At 40.8% G+C, this 18,799-nt stretch overlaps 1 protein-coding gene across 4 annotated transcripts in view; it reads left to right on the top strand.

The window, feature by feature from the left end:
- Nucleotides 1–18,799, top strand: part of WDFY3 (WD repeat and FYVE domain containing 3) — a 297,453-nt gene that overhangs the window by 265,799 nt on the left and 12,855 nt on the right. For all 4 annotated transcript variants that reach the window (XM_063458757.1, XM_063458760.1, XM_063458758.1 and 1 more), the window contains 6 exons: nt 7,568–7,716; nt 8,376–8,496; nt 10,715–10,800; nt 11,824–11,904; nt 12,439–12,493; nt 13,160–13,279. In XM_063458757.1, the coding sequence (XP_063314827.1) occupies nt 7,568–7,716; nt 8,376–8,496; nt 10,715–10,800; nt 11,824–11,904; nt 12,439–12,493; nt 13,160–13,279 (612 nt within the window). The remainder of the gene's footprint in view (nt 1–7,567; nt 7,717–8,375; nt 8,497–10,714; nt 10,801–11,823; nt 11,905–12,438; nt 12,494–13,159; nt 13,280–18,799) is intronic.

Below are 18,799 nucleotides of genomic sequence, written 5' to 3'. Positions count from 1 at the left end.
ACCCACCAATCCCCAGTTGCTGAAGGGGTGAAAACCCCTTCAGTCACTTACCTGGGACAGCGGCGATGTCCCTCGTCGCTGCCTCCTACTCCGCGCCGCTCCTCCCTGTGATTCCGTCGGCCGGTTGGTGAGACTGATCCTGCCCACTGGCCGAGGAGACCTAATGCGCATGAGTGGCAATGCCGCGCATGCGCATTAGCGCTCCCCATAGGAAAGCATTGAAAACTAATTTCAATGCTTTCCTATGGGGATTTGAGCGACGCTGGAGGTCCTCACACAGCGTGAGGACGTCCAGCGACGCTCTAGCACAGATAATCTGTGCTACAAACCAGAAAGTGACCTCTAGTGGCTGTCTAGTAGACAGCCACTAGAGGTGGATTTAACCCTGCAAGGTAATTATTGCAGTTTATAAAAAACTGCAATAATTACACTTGCAGGGTTAGAAGTAGTGGGAATTGGCACCCAGACCACTCCAATGGGTAGAAGTGGTCTGGGTGCCTGGAGTGTCCCTTTAAATACGGTGTATAACAGGAATGTTTGCTCTTATCTACATGGAGCTTGGCCATGTGGATTGTATATCTTGAGGTTTGTTTCAATTGTAATCTTATTAGATTATGGCTCAGGTCATCTTGTGTTTCTCTTCACTTTAACCTCTTTTATTGTATTCTTTATATCAACATTATACAACAATACAAAATAATCTGGCAGCGTGTGAATCAATATTCTGCAAACGTTACACACACTAAACTGTTCTATGAACAAACAATCTTAAAGGGGCCTGGTGCACACAGCTATCCTGGAGCAAATGCTGCTCAACAAGATCTTAACACTTGGCATAATTTTAAGTTGATACCCAAATACAGCAAGCCTATTGCCTAATAACACCTGTTGTGATTGCCATTGGCCATTGCCACTTTGCCATTGTGATGACATATTGATATATATACTGGGAAATGTAGCAGAGTCTTCTTCTATATTGATTATTTCCCTGAAACATCATCACGTCTATGCTTAAACGCATGGACATGCAATAAACCTGTTAACTAGTGCTTCCACTGCAAAGCATATGTTTGTTTTGTTTTTTTTCCCTCAAAACCTAGACGGGGCTTTTTTTTTTCCCATGTAACCAACATTTTTGTAATTTATTTTTTGGTTTTGGTTCTCATTTAAGGCAAGAGTGCCACCTCGTGGTATAATGTTTAATTATACAGTACATATGCATAAACCATAGTAAACTAAGCTTTTTTTTTTTTTGGCTATTCCCATTTCAGCTGATACATTGAGCAGTTATACTGTGCCCCATTATGTTCGATTTTATGTAAATGTGAATTATTCTGTATTATTCTTTTTTTACTAAACCATTAGATATATTCTGTGGTTAGTTGTATTATACTGTTACCAATTAGATAAAATAAGCAAAAATAAATAGCCAAAACAACAGGTTTAAAATGGGCTTTCTTAACACCATAAAATAGAAAATTACAAGTTGGAGAAATCAGAAAACACAACAATTATCTGATGATGTCCTTGATAAGGGATAAGGCAACTCCTGTCTCCACTGATATATAAATATATTATTTATTTTTAAAATTATCTACTATTTTGTATATATACACCATCAGGGAAAAGAACATTTTGTTGCGGTCACCGGCCCGCCGAGCCTCGTCGGCGAGCCGGGAACCGCGCACATAGTTCTTCCGGGCATCACGCCCGAATCCAATATGGCGCCGACCACGTGGTCGCGTCTATGGATAGCCCCGCCCCCGAGAATTATACTAACGTGTGCGTGACGTCACGACGTCAACGCACACGCACGTTCTGGGGTCAGAGGTCGCCCTCTGACCAATCATAGCTTAGAGAGGGGTATTTAAACCCCTAATTCACTCCAGTACTTTGCCATGTCGTGGTTTCAGTTTCCTGATTTCCTGAAAGTGCTATTCTCGTGTTTCTGATTTCCTGGTATCCTGATCCTTGGCGTTTCCCTGGTTATTCTGATCTCTGGTTTCCCTGACTTGGCTTGTTTTATCGGTATTGAGTATTTTCTGGCTTCCTTGGCCTCGGCTTTCCCTTTGACCATTCTCTGTCTCTAGCGTATTAGTCCGGCCATTCTAAGGTCCGGTTTACGCTCTATCCTGTTATTTTCCTTTTCTTACTTATGTATAAGTTTACATAGTTTCTGCGTGCTGGACCACATTACTAGTCGTGACATTACGACATGGCCATGGATCCTGCAGAACTATGCAAACATATGATCGCCTGTGAAAGTAGGGTGGAGGATATGGACCACAGGTTAGACCAATTTGCCCAGGCATTTCAGACCTTGCTCCAGAGGACTGCCTATTTAGAGGTCCCTCCGGTACCACCTGTGGTTCCGCCACCTGTAGTGGTTCCCGTACCACATAAACCACCGTCCATAACCTTGTCACCGCCCCCTCGCTATGGAGGTGATTCTAAGGAATTCAGAGGTTTTTTAAACCAAATTGAATACCACTTTGAGGCCTCCCCAGGTTCATTCCCAACAGATAGATCTAAAATAGGCTATCCGATGAACCAATTAACTGGAAAAGCCTTGACCTGGGCTAACCCCTTATGGGAAAGTGGTGACGCAGTAGCCCGTGATTACAGTACATTTCTTACGGCCTTTAAGGCTACGTTTGAACCTAAAGGCAGGGAGAAGAACGCTGCCAAAGCCCTTATGAGAATCAAGCAAGGCAGTCGTTCTGTAGCCGATTATGCAATAGAGTTCAGGACATTAGCGTCTGAGGTTGATTGGACCAATAGTGGTCTGGTGGCTGCTTTCTCTGAAGGTCTAGCTGAGAGTATACAAGATGAGACTGCAGCTAGAGACCTTCCGGTTAATCTTAATGAGTTTATTGCCTACATGATAGACATTGATAACCGGCTCAGAGAGAGAGAGAAAAACAAACAACGTAACAGACGTTCTAATTTGTCCATAGCTCCTCGTTTCTCTAACCCAATGGTGAGTAGCCAAACGCCTCTTGCAGAACCTGAACCCATGCAATTGGGTAGCGCTAAACTCACTGAGGCAGAGAGACAACACAGACGTAACGAGGGGTTATGTATGTATTGTGGCAAGAAGGGACATCTAAGATCGTCATGCCCGGTTCGGCCGGAAAACTTGCACACCTAAGGCACGTACGGGGACCGACCTTAGGTGTGATGTATATGTCCCCTAAATTGACTAAGAACCGTTTCCTTGTCAAAGTAACCTTATCTTTCAAGAACACACTGTTCAGTGTGAGGCTATGATTGACTCTGGGGCAGCGGAGAATTTCCTAGACAAAGAATTCTCTGCAAAACATCTCCTGCCCTTAAGACATAAAGAGAAACCTATAGCAGTCGAGGCCATTGATGGAAGGCCTCTTACCCAGCCTTTCATCACACACGAAACTCTGCCAATCACTGTTTCAGTGGGTATTCTCCACTCTGAAGAAATGACCTTTCAAATCATATCTTCACCTACAGTTCCGATAATACTCGGTTTCCCTTGGCTCCTGAAACACAATCCACGTTTGGATTGGATTGAAGGAGAGATTGTGAGTTGGGGTGAAAGATGCAAAGGTGTTTGCTTTAAGCAAATCCCACAACCTATTGGTACCATTAATGTTCCTGTTGCACCTCCCTTGACCACACAAATTCCACCGCAGTATATGGATTTGAAAGAGGTATTTAACAAGGTCCAGTCAGAAGGGTTACCTCCTCATAGACCTTATGACTGTACCATAAACTTATTACCAGGGACTATGCCTCCCAAGGGAGGAGTCTATGCCTTGTCCTCCCAGGAAAATCTTTGTTTGGAGGAATATATTAAGGATGCTCTCAGAAAGGGTCATATCCGTAGGTCCTCCTCACCAGCCGGGGCTGGATTCTTCTTTGTCTCTAAAAAAGAGGGAGACCTACGCCCTTGTATTGATTATAGGGGTTTGAATAGGATTACCATAAAAAATGCCTACCCTATTCCCCTTATATCAGAGCTGTTTGATAGATTGAAGGGAGCTCGAGTCTTTACCAAGCTCGATCTCCGAAGCGCATACAATCTAGTCAGGATTAAGGACGGTCACGAATGGATGACCGCGTTTAACACCAGAATGGGACATTACGAATACCTGGTTATGCCGTTTGGATTATGTAACGCTCCAGCGGTGTTCCAGGATTTTATTAACGATGTCCTAAGAGAGTACCTTCACATGTTCGTTCTAGTGTACTTGGACGACATTCTCATCTATTCCCCAGACCTAGAGACACATCACGAACATGTGAGAATTGTACTGAAAACCCTGTTACAGAACGGCCTTTACTGTAAACTGGAGAAATGCCAGTTTGACCAAACGGAGATACAATTCCTTGGATACGTTATATCTCCGTCTGGTTTCCAGATGGATCCCCGTAAACTGGAGGCAGTCTTACAGTGGCCATTACCCAAGGGCCTTAAAGCCACTCAACGCTTTATAGGTTTTGCGAATTACTACCGCAAATTCATAAAGGGTTTTTCCTCCGTGATTTCCCCTATAACCAATTTAACCAAAAAAGGAGCAAATTGTATATCTTGGCCCAAAGAAGCAAGAGAGGCATTTGAACTGTTAAAATCTTTATTTTCCTCAGCACCTGTCCTGACCCATCCTGATCCAACCAAACCATTTATCCTAGAGGTGGATGCATCAGAGACAGGAGTTGGAGCCATTCTGTCTCAAAGAGAAAGTCCTGATACACCTTTACATCCCTGTGGATTTTACTCTCGCAAACTCACACCTGCAGAGAAGAATTATGACATAGGGAATAGGGAACTTTTGGCCATTGTACTTGCCCTTAAGGAATGGAGGCATCTCTTGGAAGGTTCCAAAGAGCCACTTTTGATCTTTACTGATCATAAGAATCTGGCTTATATTGGGGACGCTAAGAGACTGTCCTCTCGTCAGGCTAGATGGTCATTGTTCCTCTCCCGATTCAATTTCATAATTACGTACAGGCCTGGTACTAAAAACACCAAGGCAGATGCACTTTCTAGGCAGTTTGAGACAGATGAAGCTCCGGAACAGGTGATATATCCTATTATACCTCCTGAATGCCTCATTGCCACTACAGTTACCGAAGTGTCTTCTCCACTCTTCTGTGCCATAATAGCAGATCAAACTCAGGCACCTGTGGGAAAACCTCCGGACAAACTGTATGTGTCACCTCAGTTTCGAAAGAAGGTACTAGATTTGTTCCATGACAACCTCACAGCAGGCCATCCTGGAGTCCATAAAACTCTCTCTGCCATCTCCCGGAGGTTTTGGTGGCCTGCTCTTAGAAACGATATCAAAGAATATGTTGGGGCATGTCAAATATGTGCCGTTTCTAAAGTTCCTCCTAGATCGCCTCCTGGACTGTTACAACCACTGCCCATACCCAGTGCTCCTTGGACCCACTTAGCCATGGATTTCATTGTGGATCTACCCAGTTCAAACGGGTTTAATACAGTCCTTATGGTTATCGATAGATTCACAAAGATGGCACATTTTGTCCCCCTTAAAAAATTACCATCTAGTTCAAATATTCTTGAGAGAGATCTTTCGGTTGCACGGTGTACCCAAAAGCATAGTATCTGACAGAGGTACCCAGTTTGTTTCTAGGTTTTGGCGTTCCTTTTGTAAGCAATTAGGCATCGGGCTCTCCTTTTCGTCGGCGTATCACCCTCAAACAAATGGAGCAGCAGAGAGGGCGAATCAGTCTTTAGAAGCCTATTTACGTTGCTTTATAAATGCCAATCAGTCTAACTGGTGTGAGCTCTTACCCATGGCTGAGTTCGCCAGGAACAACGCCACTCATGAATCTTCTAATCATAGTCCATTCTTTGTAAATCAGGGTTATCACCCCGCTGTTTTTCCTTCTGAATTCTCAGACACGGAAATTCCTGCCTTGAACACCCGTTTAGAATCAATTCATGATACCTGGGATTCCGTCCATTCAGCTCTGCAAAAAGCTTCATTACGAGCAAAGGCCCAAGCTGACAAAAAACGGGGCGCTAATCCTGTATATCTCACAGGTGACAGGGTGTGGCTCTCCACAAAACATATCAAACTTAAGGTCCCGTCCATGAAATTTGCCCCTCGGTACATAGGTCCCTTTCGAGTTACCCAACGTGTCAATCCAGTGACCTATTCTTTGGCACTACCGGCTCATATGAGAATTGCGAATACTTTCCATGTGTCTCTGCTCAAGCCCCTTACTTGCAATCGCTACACCAGGTTATCCACTCCTCCTCCGCCCTTGGTAGTGGGTGATCAAGAAGAATATGAAGTCCATTCTATCATGGACTCCAAATTATCCAGAGGTGTCTTGTCCTATCTCGTTGACTGGAAGGGTTATGGTCCCGAGGAACGTTGTTGGGTTCCTGCTGACCGGGTCCATGCGCCCCGTCTTATCCGGTCATTTCACAACCGCTTTCCTCTTAAGCCGGGTCCTTCCCGCCCGGTGCGTGGTCTTCGAGTGGGGGGTACTGTTGCGGTCACCGGCCCGCCGAGCCTCACGGCCGTGCCCAACCGGCACGACCGCACCGACTACACGAGCTTACCTGCTCGTCGGCGAGCCGGGAACCGTGCACATAGTTCTTCCGGGCATCACGCCCGAATCCAATATGGCGCCGACCACGTGGTCGCGTCTATGGATAGCCCCGCCCCCGAGAATTATACTAACTTGTGCGTGACGTCACGACGTCAACGCACACGCACGTTCTGGGGTCAGAGGTCGCCCTCTGACCAATCGTAGCTTAGAGAGGGGTATTTAAACCCCTAATTCACTCCAGTACTTTGCCATGTCGTGGTTTCAGTTTCCTGATTTCCTGAAAGTGCTATTCTCGTGTTTCTGATTTCCTGGTATCCTGATCCTTGGCGTTTCCCTGGTTATTCTGATCTCTGGTTTCCCTGACTTGGCTTGTTTTATCGGTATTGAGTATTTTCTGGCTTCCTTGACCTCGGCTTTCCCTTTGACCATTCTCTGTCTCTAGCGTATTAGCCCGGCCATTCTAAGGTCCGGTTTACGCTCTATCCTGTTATTTTCCTTTTCTTACTTATGTATATGTTTACATAGTTTCTGCGTGCTGGACCACATTACTAGTCGTGACACATTTCTTTATATTCCAGGTTTTCTTTGGAGGTGTATGGGGAAAAAAACATCTTGTAAAAGCTGCAGACCTTCTTTCTGGAGCATTTTCAAGCCATTCCCCGTTCAGTCTATGATGGGGAAAACACCAATCAGAGGCTTGTCAATGAGAAGCCTCTGAGCTAAAGCTATAAGCAAGCTAAAAGTACTTTGTGTGTCTGGAATTGCTAATTTTGTACATGGTTATAAGGGACTGATTAAGGTATTTATGGTGTTTATTAAGCATGAGATAGACACAATATCTAAAGTATGAAACACAATCAAAAATAAAACCTGTACTTTCAGCTGAGAAGCTATATACCAGATAGACCGTCCTCCTCATCTGTTCGAATACCATCTTCAGAAATATATATCAATGCTTTATATACTGTATCAATGTAATTGTTTTTTGAATCTCTTATTTCAGATTCAGCACATGTATCGTTGTGCAAGAGTCCAGGGATTGGACACAAGTGAAGGCCTTCTTCTCTTCGGTAAAGAACATTTTTATGTCGTTGACGGATTTACAATGACCGTCAGCAGAGAAATCCGTGACATAGAAACGCTACCTGCAAAGTAAGCAACAAGATCTTTATTTGTGTTACTAGGAGAAAATAAAATGTGATTATTTTAAATATATATATATATATAGATTTATTTATTGTCATAGAATCTGTTTATTTTTCATTTTTTTCTTTTCTTTGTTTTTTTTTTCATCTTGTCAAATATTTCTGTACAATTTGCACAATAAAGCTGTTTTTAAAGATCGAAAACTAACTAGTAGCATGCCTATGCAATGTTTTTAAATAAGCCAGTTATTCACGTTTGAATATGCATGCATTTTTTATTTTGTTAAAAATTATAAATATATATGTTTTAAATATTACAAGTAATTAGATTCCAATTCCAATGCTTCAAAGACGCATGTTGTGTATTTGTAGAAAGCTCAGATTTAGTTCAGATTTAAAACTTTAGAGAAGGTTATTCTCTGAACAATGATTTGACAACCAAATTGCAACATTTAGGCATCATTAGCCGTAGAGGTGAGAGATATTTAGTATAAAGAATATTTTCAGTTATAATATTTAACAATTAATGCTATCCCTAACAAGCTATGCATTTAGACTTTCTGCAGGATATTATTGTTCATATTGCAGCCAGAAGTAGGAGAATTTCTTAAAGTCACATGTCTGTACCTAATGAGCCCTAATACCCTTCCTTGTATCATCCTGCAGCATGCATGAACCAATCATACCACGTGGAGCGAGACAGGGCCCCAGCCAACTGAAGAGAACTTGCAGCATATTTGCTTATGAAGATATCAAAGAAGTTCACAAACGGCGATATTTGTTACAGGTATGTGATCGTTATGTTTGCATTCATAGAGTTATACAATAAAGTGTCAATTTAGGAATTCATATGGGGTTATTCATTAACCCCTTAAGGACACATGACCTGTGTGACATGTCATGATTCCCTTTTATTCCAGAAGTTTGGTCCTTAAGGGGTTAAAATTACAATTCAAAGTGAATTTAAAATTTAAGGCCAAAATAGCCAAATTAAAAAAATTCTATAAGTCAGCTATGCATTCAGTTCAGCTACTCTGGTCTAAAATGTTTAATTCTACTTGAATTCACTTTAAATTCTCACGATAATCCTGAAAAGGAGTTTTAAATCACATAGGCCAAACCATATAAAACTAGCTTTTTTTGAGATTTATTTAAAATTTTTGCATAAATATTAAATTCCCATTACCGTATATACTCGAGTATAAGCCGAGTTTTTCAGCACATTTTTTGTGCTGAAAAACCCCAACTCGGCTTATACTGGAGTCAGAGTCTGTATTATGGCAATTTGCATTGCCATAATATAGACTGGGGGAGAGGGGTGCTGGCAGAGCTGTACTTACCTGTCCTGCAGCTCCTGTCAGCTCTCTCCTCCTCCGCGCCGTCCGTTCAGCACCTCGGTCAGCTCCCAGTGTAAGTCTTGAGAGAGCCGCGGCTCTCGCGAGACTTACACTGGGAGCTGACAGAGGGAGCTGCACAGACCGCGCGGAGGAGGAGAGAGCTGACAGGAGCTGCAGGACAGGTAAGTACAGCTCTGCCAGCACCCCTCTCCCCCCCCACTGAACCAATGACACTGGACCACCAGGGAAGGAGCCCCCCTCCGTGCCATATATCAAGCAGGGAGGGGGGACGAAAAAAAAATATAAATTTTTTTTTTTAATAATAATTAAATTAAATAAAAAATAATAATAATAAAAAAATTATAATATTAAAAAATAAAAAATAAAATAATTAATAATATATCAAAATGCCCACCCCCACCAACACATACACAAACACACACTGCATCACACACACACTTCATTCATATACACACACACTGCACTCACACACACACTGCACTCACACACACACTGCACTCACACACACACTGCACTCATACACACACACTGCACTCATACACACACACTGCACTCATACACACACACTGCACTCACACACACATACTGCACTCATACACGCACTGCACTCATTATATACACACACTGGAAATAAATATTCAATTAATATATACACACACACTGCACTCATACGCACACACACTGCACTCACACTGCACTCATACACACACACTGCACTCATACACACACACTGCACTCATATACACGCACTGCATTCAGACACGCACTGCATTCATACACGCACTGCATTCATACACTGCACTCATACGCACGCACTGCACTCATACACGCACTGCACTCATACACTGCATTCATACGCACACACTGCATTCATTATATACACACACTGTAAATAAATATTCAATTAATATAATTTTTTTAGGATCTAATTTTATTTAGAAATTTACCAGTAGCTGCTGCATTTCCCACCCTAGTCTTATACTCGAGTCAATACGTTTTCCCAGTTGTTTGGGGTAAAATTAGGGGCCTCGGCTTATATTCGGGTCGGCTTATACTCGAGTATATACGGTAATTTATATCGAATAACCCAGTTAATCTAAAACTTTTCTATCAAAAATCTTAACAAAGTTATTAAGTATGAATTAACTTGAATTTCATAATTTTGGTTAAAATATCCAAACTGGATAATATGACCAAGTCTGTTATGTTTTCAGCTATTCAGTCTAAACATCTTAAATTCCTTATTTGTTTTTTATATCATTGTTCATTATTATTGTTTTGAATAACACATATTATGTTATTTACTGTATTGAACATCTCAATGCATTTTTTTCTATTGAATTAATGTATTCTTTGTTGCTGGCAGTGCGGTGCGTTTCAGCTTTTACATTCTAGATTTTTCTTGTAGATATATTTTAGAGGTACATTTCAGTTTAACGTTTTATGCTGGTTAGATACTTGCATTAATGTTTTGTTGCAGACCTTTTGCACACTCACACAGTATATTAAACCTGATTTAACAGAGCTCCAGTGTGAATTAAAATGTAAAGTGTATAGAAGGAACGGTGCCTGCTTTGCCAGCATGCTATATATAAATGTTGCTTTTGGCAAAGGTTCTGCTTTCAAAGCTGCTTGTGTGTCTTGCAGCCAATTGCCGTGGAAGTATTTTCTGCCGATGGACGAAATTATCTGTTGGCTTTTCAGAAGGGAGTAAGAAACAAGGTCTATCAAAGGTAAGGGCTGTTCGAGAATATATAACTGAACTATTTTTACTGAAATCCGTAGTAAAATGCCTCTGTATCCCCCTCACCCTAAAAAAAGAGTGATTACAGATGTTATTTTTTACAAATGCTAAAAGTGAAGCAATAGGTAGAAATTCTCCATTGGTTTCCATGGTAATTGATGCACGTTTATAACCTTGCCCCATGGTATGTTTTCTATATTAGTCACCAGAGTGTTTTGTACACTAAGGGTTTGATGTTCAGTAGGTTACCCACATGCAGGGGCATAATGGTAAAACTACACTGTTTGGTTGTCAGCTTATAAAATGTTCATGGGTGTTTTAGGAAAAACACTAAATAAAAGCATTCCCACTTAATTGTTCTAATTTTAAAATAATCCACATTCTGATTGTTGGTACTTTTGAAGAATACTTTCCCTTGAAGTTAAAGGACCACTATAGTGCCAGGAAAACATACTAGTTTTCCTGGCACTATAGTGCCCTGAGGGTGCCCCCACCCTCAGGGACCCCCTCCCGCCGGGCTCTGGGGAGAGGAAGGGGTTAAACTTACCTCTTTTTCCAGCGCCGGGCGGGGGACTTTCCTCCTCCTCGGCTGAATGCGCATGCGCGGCAGGAGCCGCGCGCACATTCAGCCAGTCCATAGGAAAGCATTCACAATGCTTTCCTATGGACGCTGGCACCTTCTCACTGTGAGAATCACAGTGAGAAGCGCGGAAGCCCTCTAGCGGCTGTCAATGAGACAGCCACTAGAGGCTGGATTAACTGCTATGTTTATTTAAAAAAAAAAAAAAAAAGGGTTAAACCTAGCTGGACCTGGCACTCAGACCACTTCATTAAGCTGAAGTGGTCTGGGTGCCTATAGTGGTCCTTTAACTAGATTTTACAGTGACACAACAGGGAAGAGAGGATTCAGTGATAAGTGTCCTCTGAAAATAGGGACGTTGGGTCTAAGTGATAAATTAGCTTCTGTTTTGTTGTTTACACTTTCATTGAGATCATGCTTGTATATTTGAAGGTTCCTCGCTGTTGTTCCATCTTTAACGGACAGCTCCGAATCAGTTTCTGGACAGCGCCCAAATACCAGCGTGGAACAGGGGTAAGATAGTTTTTGCTTATGCTGATGTGCCTTATTGTATTTACCCCGTGAGTAGAGCCCTGTTACCTTAACTACAAGCTACATCCTATAAAGCAGGAGTCTCAAACACTGATCCACAGACAATGATGGCCTACTCCAAGAATTATTTTAATTAAATAGATGACCGCAGAATCATGGAAGATAGGTCAGTAACATCTGAAGGGCCAGTGTTTAAGATGCCTGCTTTAAAGAGTGTGGTGACCATATTATTAATTGAATGTAAGAAAGGGTAGGTGTTGTATTTTCTTCTGCATGGGTATGAGACGGATTATTGTGGTACTTCAGATATTTGAGGCTCAGCATCATAAGAAATGTAGTTCACAAACATTTCTGTTGCCAAGGTTACTGAATGATGACACGTTCATCTATCAAGCATTCAAATGTTTATAATTTAAAAACCAAAATTGAAAATCATCATTATTTTCAATATTTTCAGATCTTGTATTTGGCGTTTCCTGTTCTTATTTTTATTTCCTATTTGTCTGTGTATTTTAGTTCTGGATTGCTAAGCACACTGGTTGGTGAAAAATCTGTGACGCAGAGATGGGAGGTAAGGAATATTAACCATGGAAAGAAAGAAAAAAAATGATGATAAAATTATACTTGAATGCAGAAAATATCAGGATTGAATTAATCAAATCAATCTTTCTTTATAAAGCCTGCTGCCTGCTTTATGCATTGTTAGGTTTTTAATTACAGCTGACCACTTATTACCATCATATACGGTACTTGAAATCTATTTCAATGCTATTCAGTAAAGCTATGCTTATGGCGAGTGTATCTTTTTGAGCACTAGCCTACTGGCAGTAAATAGACGCAGAATGCAAAAGAAAAATTCCCATTACATTTTGGTCTGACTAGTCAATCATAGTACTGCATTTGCTTTTAATGTAAATTAATGTAAGTCATCAGACAATTTTTTTTCATGCATGTACGTTGAAATGTGCCTGAAATGTCCTGTTTACGTGTTTTTGTCAAATTTAAACGTACTGTTTGGCAGGCAGAAACCTCAACTTTGCACAATAAAACTTGCTAGGACTGGCCCTGAAATAGAGTGCCATAAAGCTCATTCCTCATCTGTCAAATCTTTTTTTCCTTTTCTTTTCATTTTACACACAATGGTAACTCTGCGATAAGCTCCATAAGATCAATAAGGCTTAATACTTTTTTCTTTGCTGTGATCTTCTGCTAATCCTGTGCTTCTTTCTCTATTCAGAGAGGAGAAATCAGCAATTTCCAGTATTTAATGCACTTGAACACCCTGGCAGGCAGATCATATAATGACCTCATGCAGTACCCTGTATTCCCGTGGATCCTGGCAGATTTTGACTCTGAGGTAATTGTCCATTTACAATTCGTAAGATTTGTTAAGTCCTTTCTGCAGTGACAGAGAAGGTAAAAAAGTAAGTAAACAGAGTATTGAATTGTTATTTAAAGGGACATTCTAAGCAGCAAAACAACTTGCAGCCTCAATGTCCAATTCCCAGCTGTTTATGCTGCTTTAACTACACCTCCCCTGTCTGTGATTGGTTGATTTGTATTTGTATTTTTTTTATATTAATTACCATGAGAGGTTGGGATCTACTTAGGGGCCAAATTATGATTTATAATTACAGTATTTTGATGTATCCTGAATCTCTGATTAAGGATTGCTTGTGCTTTATTTGAAATACCATTGTGATTTAATTTTTATTTTACTTCTAAAAGAGCCTCATGGTGGGATTTGTTATCTTTGTGTGTATTGTGGTCTCAACTGCATATGCACAGTAATATTTTATCTAATAAGTAAGAACTGAAACAAGTTAGGCAGTGTTTTCAAAGGTTAGTTAATAAGATGTTGTGGTCAGCAGTATCAAATGTATTTGCAAAGTCTGGAAAAATAGCTCCAGTGCGTTTACCTCGTTCCATGTCAGTCTGAAGATTGTTGCAAACGTTTAAGAGGCCAGTTTTAGTAAATTGCTCAAATAAATCCATTGAAAAGGGTTAGAAATGTAGACGTTTGGTAAAAACCTGCACAGTTTCTGTTTTCGTAAACTTGTGTATATGATCAGACGGCAGAGCAGTGATGACCAAGGATGTGGTGAGATGCACAATTACTGGTAAACGTAAATTAAACAGGAAGACATCCAACCAAAAAGACCAGAGCAAAAACAATACCTCTATATTGCAAAAATGTTCAACTTTGTAAGACAATCTAAATTAAAATCAGAGAAAGTGTATACAAAGGAGCACATTCACTTGTGTGTACATGTTTTTTGCACAGTTGCTGTTACCCCAAATCCTTTCAGCATAGTTTAAGACTAGTCTTGCTAGTAACATTTGCTATCTTTGCTATTGATGAGCAGTTACTAGCAGTTTGTACTAGTTGGCATGGATGATACTGATGGTCAGTGCCTGCTTCAACCTCCTCACTTTTGTATTTAATAAAAAATGAAAGAGTACATACAAAGCAATGTCAAGACAAATCTGACAATAAGCAAGAAGAAAGTAGTATGTGTTTGCAAGTACCCAAATTGCTCTTGTAAGATCGGTTTTACTTTAGTGTTACTTATGAAATACTTATTTCACTGAAATTCCAACCCAGTCAAGAGATATACTGAGACAAAGTAAGGCCTACTTTATCTCTGTATAATTCCTACACTTGATACCTCTAGACACTGGGTGGTGTTATCGATGTTTAGAAGTGTCAATCCCCTCTGTCAGCAGTGTAGGGAATTTACTTTATTGAGGATCCTGCAAACATACGGGATCCTCCATAGTCCTCAATGATGTACCTGTGCAAGCTTGAGAGTTCAGCAGTGACGTCAGCTCCTGGCACTGAAGTGGCAGGAGCTGAAGAGGACCCGCTGGGTGAAGATGGCTGAACCAGCGAGGGATCGGTTCAGGTAAGTAAATCTAACCTTTGCCCCCTCCCCTCCAACGGTGAGGTCTTTGCAAATCTGCTTTTGTTATCTGCTAAACTGCACGCCAATTGGTATCCTTAAATGGAAACTCCACATAGTGGTACCAATGTAAGGAAAGATCCTGGAGTGGATCCACTCCCTGGTGGCCAGTGGTTGCTGGCGGGATCACAGTGCTCTTCCTGCACAGCTCCCATATGAGTCCTCTGCATGGAACGTGAGGGAGGTGTGCAGAGGGAGTACAGTAAGTACACACTCATTGCTCATACTCCCCATGGACCAGACAAGGATACATTTCAGGAAGGCAGCCACTAGAGGTGTATTTAACCATGCAATGTAAATATTGCATTTTTACAAAACTACACTGTTTTATATTGCAAGCTTAAAATGACAGGACCTCTGCATCTCATTGAGATGAAGTGATCTGGGGGACTTTAGTGAACCTTTAATTGTGGACATGAAATGGTTGGGTGGCTATACATGTATTTGATTAAATCCAAAAGTTGGCTCAGTTAAACAGGCTTCTGTTCCATTTGTATTGGTGATTATATCCATGAGGTACATGCAATGCAAAACTGTTTCGTTTAATTTTCTGTTCTATTACACCCCATGTGTAGTTTGTGTATGCTGTCAAGATACTGCTAGTAACAAAATTAGCACAAAATAATTCAAATTTATATTTACCAATAGCTGCTTCTCTCTGTTAACTCTTTTAGCCATCACTTCCAAAATTCCCCTGCTACCTCTTGTCTCAAATCCCCATTTTATCCTTTAGACCAGGGGTAGGCAACCTTCGGCTCTACAGATGTTGTGGACTACATCTCCCTTGATGCTTTGCCAGCAATATGGCTGTAAAAGCATTATGGGAGATGTAGTCCAAAACATCTGTAGAGCCGAAGGTTGCCTACCCCTGCTTTAGACCATGGGTAGTCAACCTGGTCCCTACCGCCCACCAGTGGGCGTTTTGGGATTCCAGGTGGGCGGTAGCAGAGTCCTCCCTCCATCCATAGAGATGAACGCTCTGTTCATCTCTCGCGCACTAAGTGTTAAGCAGTAAGTGCGAGGTTGCAGAACACTTGCACAGGAAGCGCGGGCGTGTGTGCTTGAATGCGCATGTGCACCCATATCACGTGCGTACGCACGTAGGAATGCGTGCGCTTGTGAACAAGTGTAACACACGGGTAGTAGAAGGGGAGGAGTTGGAGTAGGTAGGGGGATACACGATAGCAGGGAGTGGAGTACTTGGAAAATCGGAGAAAGAAGGTGTAGAGTACTTGTAGACTAGGAGAAAGAAGGAACAGAGTATTTGTAAAAAAGGAGAAAGAAGGAGCAGAGTACTTGTTGAATAGGAAAGAAGGAGCAGAGTACTTTTAAAAAAGTGGAAGGAGCAGAGTACTTTTAAAAAAGTGGAAGGAGCAGAGTACTTTTAAAAAAGTGGAAGGAGCAGAGTACTTGTAGAATAGGAGAAATATGGAGCAGAGTACTTGTAAAAAAAGGAGAAAGAAGGCGCAGAGTATTTGTTGAATAGGAGAAAGATGGAGCAGAGTACTTGTAGAATAGGAGAAAGATGGAGCAGAGTACTTGTAAAAAAAGGAGAAGGAGCAGAGTACTTGTAAAAAAGGAGAAAGATGGAGCAGAGTACTTGTAAAAAAGGAGAAAGAAGGAGCAGAGTATTTGTAGAATAGGAGAAAGAAGGAGCAGAGTACTTGTTGAATAGGAAAGAAGGAGCAGAGTACTTTTAAAAAAGTGGAAGGAGCAGAGTACTTGTAAAAAAGGGTAAAGAAGGAGCAGAGTACTTGTAAAAAAGGGTAAAGAAGGAGCAGAGTACTTTTAAAAAAGTGGAAGGAGCAGAGTACTTTTAAAAAAGTGGAAGGAGCAGAGTACTTGTAAAAAAGGTGAAAGAAGGAGCAGAGTATTTGTTGAATAGGAGAAAGATGGAGCAGAGTACTTGTAGAATAGGAGAAAGATGGAGCAGAGTACTTGTAAAAGAAGGAGCAGAGTATTTGTAAAAAAGGAGAGAAGGAGCAGAGTACTTGTTGAATAGGAAAGAAGGAGCAGGGTACTTTTAAAAAAAGTGGAAGGAGCAGAGTACTTGTAAAAAGGAGAAAGAAGGAGCAGAGTACTTGTAAAAAAAAAGGAGAAAGAAGGAGCCGAGTATTTGTTGAATAGGAGAAAGATGGAGCAGAGTACTTGTAGAATAGGAGAAAGATGGAGCAGAGTACTTGTAAAAAAGGAGAAGGAGCAGAGTACTTGTAGAATAGGAGAAAGAAGGAGCAGAGTATTTGTAGAATAGGAGAAAGAAGGAGCAGAGTACTTGTTGAATAGGAAAGAAGGAGCAGAGTACTTGTTGAATAGGAAAGAAGGAGCAGAGTACTTGTTGAATAGGAAAGAAGGAGCAGAGTACTTTTAAAAAAGTGGAAGGAGCAGAGTACTTTTAAAAAAGTGGAAGGAGCAGAGTACTTTTAAAAAAGTGGAAGGAGCAGAGTACTTGTAAAAAAGGATAAAGAAGGAGCAGAGTACTTGTAAAAAAAAAGAAAGAATGAGCAGAGTATTTGTTGAATAGGAGAAAGATGGAGCAGAGTACTTGTGAAAAAGGAGAAAGAAGGAGCAGAGTACTTGTAAAAAAGGAGAAAGAAGGAGCAGAGTACTTGTAAAAAAGGAGAAAGAAGGAGCAGAGTATTTGTAAAAAAGGAGAAAGAAGGAGCAGAGTACTTGTAAAAAAGGAGCAGAGTACTTGTAAAAAAGGAGAAAGAAGGAGCAGAGTATTTGTAAAAAAGGAGAAAGAAGGAGCAGCGTACTTTTAAAAAAGTGGAAGGAGCAGAGTACTTGTAAAAAGGAGAAAGAAGGAGCAGAGTACTTGTAAAAAAGGAGAAAGATGGAGCAGAGTACTTGTAAAAAAGGAGAAAGAAGGAGCAGAGTATTTGTAAAAAAGGAGAAAGAAGGAGCAGAGTACTTGTAAAAAAGGAGAAAGAAGGAGCAGAGTACTTGTAAAAAAGGAGAAAGAAGGAGCAGAGTACTTGTAAAAAAGGAGAAAGAAGGAGCAGAGTATTTGTAAAAAAGGAGAAGGAGCAGAGTACTTGTAAAAAAGGAGAAAGAAGGAGCAGAGTACTTGTAAAAAAGGAGAGAGAAGGAGCAGAGTATTTGTAGAATAGGAGAAAGAAGGAGCAGAGTATTTGTAGAATAGGAGAAAGAAGGAGCAGAGTATTTGTAGAATAGGAGAAAGAAGGAGCAGAGTACTTGTAAAAAAGGAGAAAGAAGGAGCAGAGTATTTGTAAAAAAGGAGAAAGAAGGAGCAGAGTACTCGTAAAAAAGGAGAAAGAAGGAGCAGAGTATTTGTTGAATAGGAGAAAGATGGAGCAGAGTACTTGTAAAAAAGGAGAAAGAAGGAGCAGAGTACTGGTAAAAAAGGAGAAAGAAGGAGCAGAGTACTTGTAAAAAAGGAGAAAGAAGGAGCAGAGTATTTGTAAAAAAGGAGAAAGGAGCAGAGTACTTGTTGAATAGGAAAGAAGGAGCAGAGTACTTTTAAAAAAGTGGAAGGAGCAGAGTACTTTTAAAAAAGTGGAAGGAGCAGAGTACTTTTAAAAAAGTGGAAGGAGCAGAGTACTTGTAAAAAAGGAGAAAGAAGGAGCAGAGTACTTGTAAAAAAGGAGAAAGAAGGAGCAGAGTATTTGTAGAATAGGAGAAAGAAGGAGCAGAGTATTTGTAGAATAGGAGAAAGAAGGAGCAGAGTATTTGTAAAAAAGGAGAAAGAAGGAGCAAAGTATTTGTAGAATAGGAGAAAGGAGATGCAGAGTACTTGTAGAATAGGAGAAAGATGGAGCAGAGTACTTGTAGAATAGGAGAAAGATGGAGCAGAGTACTTGTAATAAGGAGAAATAAGGAGCAGAGTACTTGTAAAAAAGGAGAAAGAAGGAAAATATAAAAAGGAAACGGAGAGAATTGTTGTTGGCTAATAA

This window comes from Pelobates fuscus, chromosome 6 (assembly GCF_036172605.1).
Source record: "Pelobates fuscus isolate aPelFus1 chromosome 6, aPelFus1.pri, whole genome shotgun sequence".
NCBI lineage: Eukaryota > Metazoa > Chordata > Amphibia > Anura > Pelobatidae > Pelobates > Pelobates fuscus.
This window is presented reverse-complemented; position numbering and strand designations above follow the sequence as displayed.